This window comes from Filicampus tigris, chromosome 7, assembly GCF_054856515.1.
Source record: "Filicampus tigris isolate MCC_2025a chromosome 7, RoL_Ftig_1.0, whole genome shotgun sequence".
NCBI classification, from domain to species: Eukaryota; Metazoa; Chordata; class Actinopteri; order Syngnathiformes; family Syngnathidae; genus Filicampus; species Filicampus tigris.
The window spans coordinates 14,094,123-14,108,114 of NC_141223.1; the positions used below are offsets into that span (position 1 = coordinate 14,094,123).

General features: G+C 42.6%; 1 protein-coding gene across 1 annotated transcript; it reads left to right on the top strand.

Moving 5' to 3' along the window:
* Positions 1–271: 271 nt before the first annotated feature.
* trpc4b (transient receptor potential cation channel, subfamily C, member 4b) lies at positions 272–9,928 on the top strand. The gene is made up of 11 exons (XM_086035512.1): positions 272–400; positions 1,029–1,423; positions 1,855–2,373; positions 5,617–5,953; positions 6,045–6,184; positions 6,993–7,306; positions 7,395–7,590; positions 7,682–7,876; positions 8,667–8,708; positions 8,789–8,878; positions 8,961–9,928. The coding sequence occupies exons 2-11, from the start codon at positions 1,046–1,048 to the stop codon at positions 9,438–9,440; spliced, it is 2,691 nt and encodes an 896-aa protein (XP_085891638.1). The 5' UTR covers positions 272–400; positions 1,029–1,045; the 3' UTR covers positions 9,441–9,928.
* Positions 9,929–13,992: the final 4,064 nt, after the last annotated feature.

The window sequence follows — 13,992 nt, forward strand, 5'->3', positions numbered from 1 at the left end:
CTTCTTGTGAGTGACAATGGCTGCATCGAGGATAACAATGACTGCACAACCTGTAAGTGAGAATCAGAGACAGCCTCGCAAAACCTCACTTCCTCCAAGATCACAACACATTGACTTTTAAATGGAAAAGTGCAAATCTGTATGTGGGAAAATAAATCACTGAGAAATGAAAGCACTGAGATGAAGAGGGAGTTGGCGGCTTGACAGGATGTGTCCATAGAGGAACGCGAGGGGAGGCGGGAGGCTGACTGCTTGACATGTCATTGAGTTAGTGCGTCCAGTATACTGGAGGACTTCTTTCTCAGGAGGAGACGATACAAGCGTGTTATTATTTTTTTTCTCCGTTCACTTTGACATTTCCTGGCTGTCCATCCAGTGGCTACTTTGCACCGTGGAAAAGGTAATGCCTATTTCTATTCAGTTGGCAAAACGGGGGCATGTACTATAATGTAATTCAGTTATTTTAAAATCGGATTGTACAAAATGAGTTAAATTATCGGGTCATGTTTTTAGCAATTAAAACCGGTTGTGCCAAATACGATTCTACTTCATGATACAAAGTTTTTCAAAAATGCCTAATAAATTGTGAAATGTAGATGATTTCACCTTTTATATGTCTGCTATATATCATAATAATTAAAAAATAGTATTGGGGGTTTTGGCCTATCTGTGTGAAGTTTGAATTGTGAAGGTCAGAGATCTAACAATCTCCAGACCGGTATCATTTGGTACAGATAGAGGAAAGCTAGTTCAGGTACACCCTGAACTGGTTGCCAGCCAATCACAGAGCACACAGAGACAAACAAACATTTACACTCACAATCACACCTATGGGCAATTTAGAGTATCCAGTCAACCTACCATGCATGTTTTTGGAATGTGGGAGGAAACCGGAGTACCCGAAGAAAACCCACGCAGGCACGGGGAGAACATACAAACTCCACACAGGAAGGCCAGGGCCGGATTCGAACCCACGACCTATGCACTGTGAGTCGAATATGCTAACCACGGCCACGACCACCGTGCAGGTGCAGCCGTTTGAACAATGTCGCAGCTGTACTACAAGAAGACGGACAGCTCCTCATTTAGCGACCGCATTCCCCTGCGCATCGTGCGGGCCGAGTCGGAGCTCTCGGCCCTGGAGAGGGCCTACCTCGGGGCGGTGGGGAAAGGTGACTATGCCACAGTGAAGGAGGCCCTGGAGGAAGCCGAGATCTACTTCCGCATCAACATCGACTGCGTGGACTCACTGGGGCGCACGGCGCTGCTTATCGCCATTGAGAATGAGAACCTGGAGATCGTGGAGCTACTGCTCAGCTACAATGTGCACGTGGGCGACGCCCTTCTGCACGCCATCCGCAAGGAGGTGGTGGGCGCCGTGGAACTGCTGCTCAACCACAAGAAGCCCAGTGGTGAGAAACAGGTACAGCAATCCCAATGAATCGTACATGACTATCTTAAAAACAGGAGGAATTGACTTCCCCCTTTAAAAGGTTTGTGATTGCCTGCATTAATTACTATTGCAGTGGTATCGAGTGCCCCAATTTACCAGTTTTTCAAGTCACAATCTGTCACTTAGTCAATTAAGTTGACTAACCGACAGACCGGTAGACTGAAAGACAGAGAGACTACAGACCAACCCACAGAAGGACACAGACAACAGACCGACCAACCGACAGACAGAACGATGGAGAGTACAAGAGCACCATTGAGAAGGAATTAAAATAATTTTTAATCTAAGTTACGCAAGAAGAAAAAAAAAGGCGGAGTGGCTACCACCACACTGTTATTCTCTTATCCAGCTAAACGACAAGCGTCTTCCTATCTGGTAATTGAATTACTTGTCTTTTAAAGCTCCCACCCATACTCCTGGACAAACAGTTTTCGGACTTCACCCCGGACATCACTCCGATCATCCTGGCAGCCCACACCAACAACTACGAGATCATCAAACTACTGGTGCAGCGAGGCGTCTCAATACCTCAGCCGCACGCCGTGCTCTGCGACTGCCTGGAGTGCGTGTCCAGTTTGGACGTGGACGGCCTGCGCCACTCGCACTCCCGCCTCAACATCTACAAGGCGCTGGCCAGCCCGTCGCTCATCGCCCTGTCCAGCGAGGACCCGTTCCTCACGGCCTTTCAGCTCAGCTGGGAGCTGAAGGAGCTCAGCAGGGTGGAGAATGAGTTCAAGTCAGAGTACGAGGAGCTGTCGCATACGTGCAAACAGTTTGCCAAGGACCTCTTGGACCAGACCAGGAGCTCCAAGGAGCTGGAAATCATCCTCAACTACCGTGATGACATCAACCCACTGCTGGATGAGAACGCAAACGATCTAGCCCGCGTTAAGTTGGCGATCAAATACTGCCAGAAAGAGGTAAGTCGCATTTTCAGTTGAACCAGAACAAGTAGTGGTCTAATCTAATCTATATTTTGTGAATACTTTCCAAAATTGAAACAATAAGTTTGCTAATGGCAAATTGACCTTCTTTTTTCTGAGGGGAATGACAAGATTTTTATGTTGGGGAGGAGCTAAGTTTAGACTGTGTTTTAAATGGAAATGAGGAGAGTCATCACCCCATGCTCATGTACATACGTACTGCAGCAGCACTTTTTGGCTGTAACTCATATTACTGTAGTTCCGTCTCAGACCTCCCCTATTTGATTACTTCTGGGGCCTGTTTTCGTAGACAGATGCACGCGTGCTCGGCGTAAAAACGATTGCATCTTCATTTTCGCGCCGGGACAAGTCCAGTTTACAGTATATGTCAATTTGGTAGACCGCACTGTGCCTAGCTCGAAGTTTCAGCAGAGCAATGGTTCAATTTTCTATTGCACGCCCCGGCGCACCTGACAATTTGGTGACAGAAACTAGGTTGGATTGTAGATCAGGTGAAAGCAGGTCTAAGTTGAGGCACAGGTGAATGTAACGCGATTCTGGAGGATTTGATCGAGGCACAGGCAGACCGATTCTGTGCTCCGATGATGTGTCGTGTATGCCATCATATATTATTATTATTAGCTTTAATATGTATAAGAGCACCCGCCTGACAGCGGCACAATTGGCGTCGGGGTGTGCATGTGTGTGTGTGAGTATGCGGGTGGGGGGTTGTCACACACAGACGTATGACGATCAGGTGGCTAAAGGCGGTCACCAAGTGCCCACTTCACAGCGGCCGCCTTTACATCATCTGCAAATGGAGATGTTCTTGCTGTTCCTTATAAATTGTGCATTGCACTTGCCGATCTCCTGTTTTCGTACACAGATGCACGTGTGCTAGGCGTAAAATCGATCGCATCTGGAATGCTTCCACCATGTAGACCACACGCCTCTCCTGCTCTGAATTTAAAGGGAGAGCCACTCCGATTGGCCCGGTATCAAGGCAGCGTGTTCACTCCCACAATAGCACAAACACCAATTTTTAACTGCGCCCGTCTATGAAAATACCAAAAGAAAGAAAATTCCACCCATGCGCACAGATAGACTGCACTTTTTCTAGACTTGCGCTGGACAGGTAAATAGGGCCCTTGATGTCAAAACCAAAACATGAAGCTCTAAGTCACTTGCGATTAGTTTGCTAATTATTAACATTAAACAATGTAATTTCCACCAAACCGAGCTGATAAGTAAACGTTCATTTTAAGCCATTATGGGTTTTATCCGACACATTACGAATATGTCCTCATTTGGACAGGCATAATCTGGGCAAGACAGTTTAAACACATTCAACATATTGTGAATAGATATACCTAAAGTCCGAAAGATGGATTATCGATTGGAATAATTGGCTGTAAAACGTTTTTATTGCTTCTGGAAAAAAAAGGAAATGAGACATAAGGCTGTCATTAGATATACAAGGACTAAATCGTAAGTGGCTTTGTGACAAGAACCGCGTCAAGATGAGCCACAAATGGGTCTAAATGGTTGGAGGTGTCCTGAGGGACCTTTGGGCAGCCCGTAATTGCAAGGCTGGTTCTTAATGTAATGCATTACTGTTGCCTCCTCAGTCCCATGCCAATCGGATTACATGGTGATAATGACAATGTGACGCCTATTTCCCTGAAACTTGAAATAATTGAATCATTAGGATAACATTTCGGTGCCAGACATTGTGTGATTTATTCTCCCGTCACCAAGTTCGGGCCATAGGGGGGCACCAAGATGCTTCGGCTGCCACCCCCCCCCCCAATTGAGGCACGGATTTCTAAAACAAAAGGTTTTATTGTTATCATTTTATATTGTCATAGTAGTTATTTTTGTGTAGTGAAATACTAATATTGAGTTGCTTATCACTGAGAATATAATCAAAAATAAGAATATAATAAAAAATATAAAGAAACAGTGATATCATTTTTGTCTGATTGATGGCTAGCCTTATCTGCAACAGTCAATCACGGAGTTACTGAAAATAATAAAGGGTACGCATCTGAGTACGGGTAACTCCCAGGTATGTATATGAGACAAATACGTTAATATTTGCATACGAGAGTCCTGCACACTTTTCAAAGTGCGTCACTGTGTAATGTGGCAAGACATGTCTGTAAAAAATGTTTGTCTTTGTAAATAACGTGAGCCGAGGACACTGAGGCACTGGCACTTGGGGCAGCATTCTGAAACGTAAAAACAATTTAAAAAAAGCTTACGTCCCTTAATATGTCAGAAAGGTGCAATCACTTGTCCCCAAAATGAATATGAACATCTCTACATATGGCCAAATCAACCTCTAAAAATATCACATATTTAGCATGGATGACGACGTTTCTCTCATCAAGTGACATAAGCTTTGGAGTGAGCGCCTCTATGAAGAGGAAAACACCCTAAAATCTGTGATACTGGGGCAATCATTCTAATATTTTCAGAGGTTGATGTGAGCAAGAGTTGAGAGGTTAACGTACATTTTCGTAAACCCTGGCAACGTTACTCACAACGTTACTCATTTTATTGCATGTTTGCAGTATATTGACGCTAACGGCGTAACCACAAGCTTTTCACAGGTTGCTATTGTGGTATTTCTAATTGGATGGTTCCAACGTGGTTACAGACAAGCTGCAGAACATTACAAGCACTTAGCAGTTGTCCACAACATCTCTTCCTGCTGCCAGAGTTTGTGTCAGATTTCAATCATACAGTAATGCAAATTAATCCTCTGCTCTATGCCATACATTGTGCAACGCTTGCCTGCAGCCACAACATCCAAATTGGCCATTCCCGAGGCAAGATGGGAAGATTTAAAGGGATTCTGTGTGGAAAGATGATCTCATCACCCTGCCCATTATGGAGTGAAGCCATTTGGCTATAATGAGGTTAAAAGCTGAAATGAACTCCCATCACCAGAAAAAGATGTCTTGCAGATGTTTTTATCACGTTTTAGAGAGCAGAGGATAAGAACCAGATTCGACAACTTGTTAGGGAAAAAAGGGATGATAAATCATTTTTGGAACATTTTTGAATGTGTAGGGTTGGAAAAAAGCACACAAATGGGAGATTAATAAAGGGTAAATAAGTACAAGCGTTCTCACCAACAAAATTGCTTTCCACTTTCAACTATTCTGTCAGCAGTTTTCCGATTCCGGCTGAGTTGCAGGTCGGTTATTATTTCTTTGTTTGTCTCATTCATAGTTTGTCGCCCAGCCCAACTGTCAGCAGCTGCTGGCCTCTCGGTGGTATGATGAGATCCCAGGGTGGAGAAGGCGTCACTGGGCAGTGAAACTCATCACGTGTATCCTCATCGGGCTCCTCTTCCCAGTGTTATCCATCTTTTACTTGATCTCTCCGAAAAGCCGCTACGGCATATTCATCCGCAAGCCCTTCATTAAGTTTATCTGTCACGCCGCTTCCTATTTGACATTTCTGTTCCTGCTCTTCTTGGCATCGCAACACATTGAAGCCCCGCAGCGTGACTTTCAGGGCCCGGCCCCGACCGTGGTGGAATGGATGATCCTACCTTGGGTAATCGGTAAAGAATATCTTAAAAGACCATTCTTCCTATAATTGGCCTTCCTGGTGGTGATGCAATCATAATCCCGCCATTTGCTTGTTTCTTCAAGGTTTCATCTGGACAGAGATCAAGCAGATGTGGGATAGTGGTTTCCAAGACTACATGGATGACTGGTGGAACATCATGGATTTCATTATGAACGCATTGTATCTTGCAACCATTTCCCTCAAGTTTGTTGCCTATGCAAAGGTATAATGTACATATAAGTACAGGACTGGCAGAACGCTTGAAGGAAGATACAATCATCACTCTAGCTCATGCCTCTTTTATTAGATAGCATTTACAATCAATACGTTCTTGGTCTGGCTCAGCACACTGCTTGAAAATTTAAACAATGGCTAAGATTTAGCCAGCATTATTAAAAGTTGTTATTAGTGGTGTGAAAAGGAACAAGGGAGGTAACAAGACTATGGAACAGGATGGTGTTAGAATGGTGGGCGAGGGAGGAGCGGAGTCTATTGACGTTGCGTAGGTGGAAGTAAGCAAGACTGGGTTATGTTATTGATTTGTGAATGGACTGATTGTGTGCTGTTGAGGATTACACTCAGACTCTTAACCTGAAGGGAAGGTGAGAGTAAGAAGTGACCTACTGGGATGGTAACACTCTCAACTTGGTATAATGTAGATTTGGTGCCAATTATGAGAATTTCAGCTTTGTCTGTGTTTAATTTAATTAAATAAGATGTTAACCAGAAGTTAATGTCTGCTAAGAAGGAGGTAGGGCAGAGGATGGAAGTGAGACATTGGGTTTACAGGGTAGGTAGACCAGGGTGTCATCTGTGAAGCAATGGAAGAAAATATTACATTTTCAGGAAACAGCGCCAAGGTGGAGGAGGTAGATGATGAAAGCAGGGGCCCTGGGGAAGAGCTCTGAGGCACACCTGAAATCAGTGGGGAGGGGAGATGAGAAGTACTTTAGCTGGACGAACTGATGAACTGAACAGTGCGGGGGAACCTGCCTGTTCATTGACAATACCATGTATATTTATTTTTGCAGTACAGTGGGCGCAAACCCCGATGCAGCTGGGAAATGTTGCACCCGACTCTGATAGCCGAGGCGTTGTTTGCCATCGCCAACATCTTCAGTTCCCTGCGCCTCATCTGCCTTTTCACCGCCAATTCCCACCTGGGCCCGCTGCAGATCTCGCTGGGTCGCATGCTCCTCGACATCCTCAAGTTCCTCTTCATCTACTGCCTGGTGCTGCTGGCCTTTGCCAACGGCCTTAACCAGCTCTACTATTACTACGGAACCGACGTGGGCAGCAACTGCAAGGGTATCCGCTGCATGCAGCAAAACAACGCCTTCTCAACGTATGTTCAGAAACAAAACCATTGCGGATGATAAATAGCTTTATTTACCAGCGCAGCAAAGCTGATATATGTTTCACTTGTATTTTAGGTTATTCGAGACACTGCAGTCATTATTCTGGTCTGTGTTTGGCCTAATTTCCCTCTATGTGACACGAGTGAAGCCGGACCATGAATTTACCGAGTTTGTTGGAACCACCATGTTTGGCACGTACAACATCATCTCCCTGGTTGTGCTGCTGAACATGCTAATTGCGATGATGAACAACTCGTACCAGCACATTGCTGTGAGTAGCCTAATCTATAGTTAAATCACTCCCATTTGTCTTGTGTTCTTTTACTATCGCCTCTGATGAACGATTCATATTTTCTTTTAAGGATCACGCGGATATAGAGTGGAAATTTGCCAGAACTAAATTATGGATGAGCTACTTTGAAGAGGGAGGAACTTTGCCGTCTCCGTTCAACATAATACCCAGTCCCAAGTCATTTTATTATCTGACAGGATGGATCCAAGCGCGTGTGTTTCGGAGGCCGAGCTTAAAAAGACTTGAAACCTTTGAAAGTTTGGGGGTTAGTTATTTTATTATATTTTCTTGGATCTGTGCAGACTCTGAGGAGCATCTTGTAACAGATATCTTGCATTTCATTCGTACAGTGGTGCTATAACCCAAATTCGTACATAAACTAGAACTAGGCTATCACTAACCTACACTGATGCAATCATAGTCATAAACACAGTAAATATTTCTATACAAAAAGCATCTTTTTTTTTGTAGGTTTTTTTTTTTTGCTTCGTGTTATGAACCAAAATGTAACGTACTACCGAGCTTCAGATATGCCACCATTCAAGTAAAGTGGAAAAACAGTCATCATTAGCTGTTAACCGTTCATTTAACGGGACAAAGGGTCAAACACGCAGTTCTAAAACGAAAACAGCCACAAGGAGCATGGAAGAGACATGATTGCCAACATGACTGACTCAAGGCTCCTGGTGTCAATCACTCAACTCGGCCACTTAAAGGCACACCAACACACAAATGTACTGCAGCATCTGTGAGTGACTTTTGGCTTCATTACACTTAAACAACCAGTTTATTTCTTTACATTCTCCTTTATGGTGTTTTATATTTTACAGAGCTATTATATAAATTGCTAAGATTTTGACAAAAAATGGTGGTGTTTTTTTTCCAGGGTTGGAAGGGATTAATGTCATTTCTATTGATTTGAATGGGGAAAATGTATTCCATATACCGTACAAGTAATTGAGATACAAGTCACAAAAAAATGAAGTCAAGGTACCACTGTATTGTAAAAGCACAAATGAACATTACTGATGGAAAATCTATGTCTCTAATTATAGAGGCGCGCAGCAGACAATGTCAGACTAAACCACGAGTATCAGGTAAGGCAAATTTCCATGATCTAAAATTATTTACAAGAATCTAGATTACTTAAACATCAACATTAGCGCGTACTTTTCAGGAGGTTTTGAGAAACCTAGTAAAGAGGTATGTCGCTGCAATGATCAGAGATGCCAAGACAGAGGAAGGGTTGACTGAAGAAAACTTCAAGGTAGGGTAAACCTGCTAAACCGAAGACCTTTCCACCAGGTTCATTCGCTCTTGTTAAACCGTCTGTCCTTATTCGTCAACAGGAACTCAAGCAGGACATCTCCAGCTTCCGCTACGAGGTGCTGGGAATGATGAAGGGCAAATCCCAAGGCCGAAACTCTGGAAAGGTAGCGAGCTCCCCCTTTGCTTACCCGGGAAACTCATTCAAGTATTCCCCTAAATGTTGCACGGAGGATTCACAGCAGAGGCTGGACGTGTTTGAGTTGGCTGCCCACAGGCCCAGCGCAGCCGCCAACGCAAGCAATAGTCCCAGCAATAGCTCCGTCACTATTGCCGAAAGCCGCTTTGGTGACGCCCCCCAGCAGAGACAGTCCAGGCAGTCCTCTCAGGCCTGCGGAGAAATCCATTCCTCCTCGGCGGAGGGCTCAAAGTGTTCGGAAACCACTGGAGGACGAAAGCACGATCTTAAAAGTCCGAGGGTGATTGTGCAAGTTGTGCAGGAGGTGGAGAAGGACACTCAAGAAAAGGACAATTCATGCACACAGCAAACTGCTGGACATTAATAACCTCAACAATGTAGATATTAAGCCGTGCCCACAAATAATATATTCGTTTTTTTCCCTCTGCTTTGTGATCATTTATTAAATGAAGACCCTTTCGCAACTGTGTTCTAGTTAGCTTCTATCGCGTATAACATGAAAATGTGCCATAGTGTTGATAGTGCTGACTTGTGAAAAGTGGTGGAACAAGAGGGTATTAAAAATAATGTGTCATGTCATTTTTCGTTAACCTCAAAGTCTGTCTGGGTTTTTTTTTGTTTGTTTTTGTTTTTAATCAAAATAAGAAACCATAAAAAAATGTTATCTCTGGACTAGACTAAAAGGCTCATGTTATGGGTACAGTAAATTATTTATAATTTTCATAAATTAGAAAGTGGTTTCAAGTAACCTGAAACATTAATTTTATACTAATTATATCGTTCTGTATGCCATGAAAATAAATTATTGTGACACATCTTTGTAACGTATTGCTTTCCCCCCTTTTTTTATGTGTGAGCAATTGAATAAAAGGAAATACAGCTCCTGGAATTGTTTGCAGGTCATGCTGCCCAGATAATATGCTTTTCTAATTTTCTCTTGTGTGTGCTTTCAAAAATATTGCCATCGTTTAAAACAATGCATCAGCAAATTACAGTGTGAAATGCAGAAATGATATTTGGTTGGACTGAAAGACTTCAACATGGTGTAAAAATTCGGATGTTTAAAACTTCCATTTTTGGGCAACGATCGCAAAGGTATCCACTTGTTTATCCTGTTTACAGAGGGGGGAAAACATTCTAGTAAATAGTTTATTTCCTATACAGAGTATGTACACAAAAGCAGATGCTAAGTTGACAGGACATTCTCAATACCGGCTTGAAACATGGCCAGTAAAACAGGGCACAAAAGTACCAACAATTGGTCCATAAAATTGAATATTCTCCCCCCAATTGTGATAGAAGTCAGCAATGGATTACTCTGAAAGATTATCCTGAGGGATTATCTTGTGGTGTAAAGTGTATTAAGAGTGATTTTCCCTCAATCTGTTTGGAAAACTGTTGCCACCAACAATCACAAAACTTGCAGTTGTTCAATATTTACGATGGAAAATTATGATGTGTGGTCAATACCGATTTTGATTATCAGATACGCTAACCATTAGCCTAGCTTCTTCTACCACTACTGCAGTTAGGCCTACTACTACTGGCCTAGATACACCAATCCGACGTCGAGGTCGTGAAGCGTCGAAGCGTCTGAATGCGCCGTCTGATTGTTGTAGTGATCACTGTCGGAGCGTCGTAATCTGTCAGGAAGCGTCTGGTGGGCGTTTACACCTGTTGAATCGGCATCGCAAGTCGCGACATTTGGTCACTCTGATTTGCTGTTAGCTAGCAAATCAGGGCTCGCAGCACCAACGGGAAGTGACAAATGTGGATAAACAGTGAGCACGCCTTCACTGCCTTATTCTTCTTACAAGTACAAGAGGGAGGTTTGACAATCTAAGTATTTCACAATACCGTGTCAAGAACGTGAGTGTTTAGCGTGGGAGTTCATCGTGAGCGAAGAATATAGCTGAATGCATTGTTTACGTTTTTATAATCTGCCCCCGGCCAATAGCTTTCTGGTTGGATTTTTCTAACCATGAGAAATAGTGACTACCGCTGTCGATGGTTTGGAAGGGTATTAAAATCTCACGTGTGCGCAGAAGGTACTTTAATGGTCAGCGTCGCTGTGTGTCGTTGCCGTGTATTCCTCCAGCGTGACGTGCCGACAGCCGGCCTGACACCACAGGGGGGTAAGCGTCGGTCACTGTTGGCCAATGTCGGATTGGTCTATCTAAGCCTTACTCCTACTACTGCTGGTCTTTGTATTTTCCAGAAGTCTGTATGCAACAGTGGCACCACGCTGCCTCCCACAGGTTAGTCTTGGTATATGACACCTATTTGGTTTTGGGGAGGAGACTCACGATACGATTATGTGTGTGATGTCATCCGCTATGCTGGTTGTCGATTTTCTTCCTCGTTATATGTGGGGTCTCTCACATTTTACCAACAGTTAGACAGTTTCGGACCGTACTTCAAAGAACCAGCTGAATTACATTTTTTGAGAACTTGTCTTATTCAATGATAGTTGATCATTACTCAATGTAAACCTAAAAAATTATCATTTTTCTACGGGGGTGGTAGGCCTATATGATTATTTAAATACATGCATTTTCATGTTTTTTTTCATGGTCATGAGGTCACAAAATGATAAAAAAAAAGAGATACTCACTGTACTAAACAATAATTAATAATTCTTGGAAAACTAAAATCAGTTCACTTGACTCTTTCTGGAAGCCGTGCATAAGCCACACGCACTAGACTGAAAAGTTGTCAGATAATCACAAATTCTTTCCAGGCAAAAAAAAAAGAAGAAAACAATACTAGTGACACGATGTCAACAGCTGGCTAGTATATAGAAACACATGTGTGGATCAGTTGGTCTGTGTGACTTTACCTCAGTAATTTGCGCATGTGAAGTGATTATTTTCAAGCGTTGAGAACTGCAGCACACAGAACCATCTGTCTATTGATTACACTTTTCAAAGTTTTCAAAGATGCACTTAAGAAAAACAAACTCCCAAACTCTGAAGAGATGATCAAAAGATTTGTTTTTGACTTTTCAGACACTAAAAGCTTCGCACTCATTATTGATTTTGATGGTCACAGGCTTGCAGGAGAATAATGGCATTTTGTGACAGAGGCATCCATTGTGCTGTGTTTTTATTATCGATGTGGAAGTGAGTAAGAGCGGACGGCTTGTGGAAGTGTCGCCGGCAATTATCGCACCATTGAGTTCATCTGTGCTGTTATTGTTTCTGCATGCACTCTCAAGTTTCTTTTGTGAAAACTTCAAACGTTGGGATTATCAAGTTAATGTTCTCCATTTGTTTTGATTAAGATGAACTATCAGAACCAGGTAAGAAGTTAATAAAAGGCCTTGAAAGTTTAACCTCTTTGTGAATACAACAATTTGTGGCTTGGGATTGAGCCCTACAACGAATAGGGAAAAAAACACAAGTAATTGACGCCTTCCTTTTTTTAAATTTATTTATTTATTTTTTTAAAACAAATTCTCATATTAATAGATTACATGTAAATACATCACCAACTAGCAGAGATGGGGGACTCAAGTTGCTATTTTTAGGGCTTGCCTCCCAAAAACGTGGGAATGACTTGACTTGGTAGCTAAGTGACTCAAATTGATTTAGACTTGAACAACATGATTTGACAAGTCATCTTGTTTATACTCGTAAATCTGCATTTGAACTCCGTTTGCCATTTTAGGGAGGAAAGAAAGAAAAAAGAGGGGTTTTGTTCATTCACGCCAAACTGGCAACCCACTTGTTAGTGTGAAGTGGCGACGTAAACACAAACTCCAAGGATCATTAATCCGAATTAATGGATTATTTTGTCCATGACGTTGACAAAAGTAGCAATTGTGCACCCCCTGATAGCTTGCGCCGTTGGCGACCACCTACTTTGCCCATCGCAAGAGCCGGCTATGCTTCATGTAACAAACAAGGCTAAGGTTAGCTCCTCCCCGACAAAAAAAAAACTGGACGGTTCGGAATAGGCCCTAACCAAGACCACAGGGCTTTGTTGAGCACTTCTTAAGTGGTAAGATTCGTTCTCGAGTGTGATAAAATTCACACTTTTGCCTCTGCAGGCAGATTGTTATAGTAGTCCAATGACATTTCATCAAATTTTGAAATCAAAATAATCCTCACAAATCAAATAACAATGACTCAAAGCTCAATGCTTTTCAATGAGTGGAGAGTTTGTTTTCACCGACTTGACTGCCATCTTGACTTGTGACGTCATTTTGACGTAAACTCGGAATTGTCCATACGACAATTTGAGTTTAAGAATGGCTGGTAATGAACTATTGGCATAAGAATACATAACATGTAAAATTACTTGTTTGATTGTTATATATTTATTTCCTAGAAACATGTTTCGCACAAATCTTCACGTAATTACGACATCTCCAAAAGTGGACAATGAACTAGTTTTCATCGTGGGAGTAGAATGACTTTAAAACCATACTTTTGAAGATATATGCTGTTTGCAAACATATACAGTCACTAATTAGTTTCAAATAATTAATTCTCGTTTTTTGATTGACTTATGATTTCAAGGAACGGGATTTGCAACAAACTAGTTTGCTCAACGTGGTCACGCTGCGTGAGCCATGGGTGGGCCCGGGTGTGCAAAGTTCCGACTTTTGTTTTGGGAGGTTTTGTGGCCAGACACGCACATTACATGTGGGAAGCTAAGCGAGAACCATCAGGGTTCTATCAGTGCAGTCGGATGCGGGACTTTCACGGAAACAGAGACCGATGTTTGCCTGGAATATCCCAGATGTGTCCCATATGGGTTCCTTGTGTTTCCTTTATCACTGTGCAGTGTGAAATATACTTTGAGGTTGCTCTAACAACGTGATAACAATTTGACAGACTGGTCAAATATCTTATGCCAGTGACATATAGTGAGCGGTAGAAGCTGTGTCGCCACCTGATGCTATTCAAACA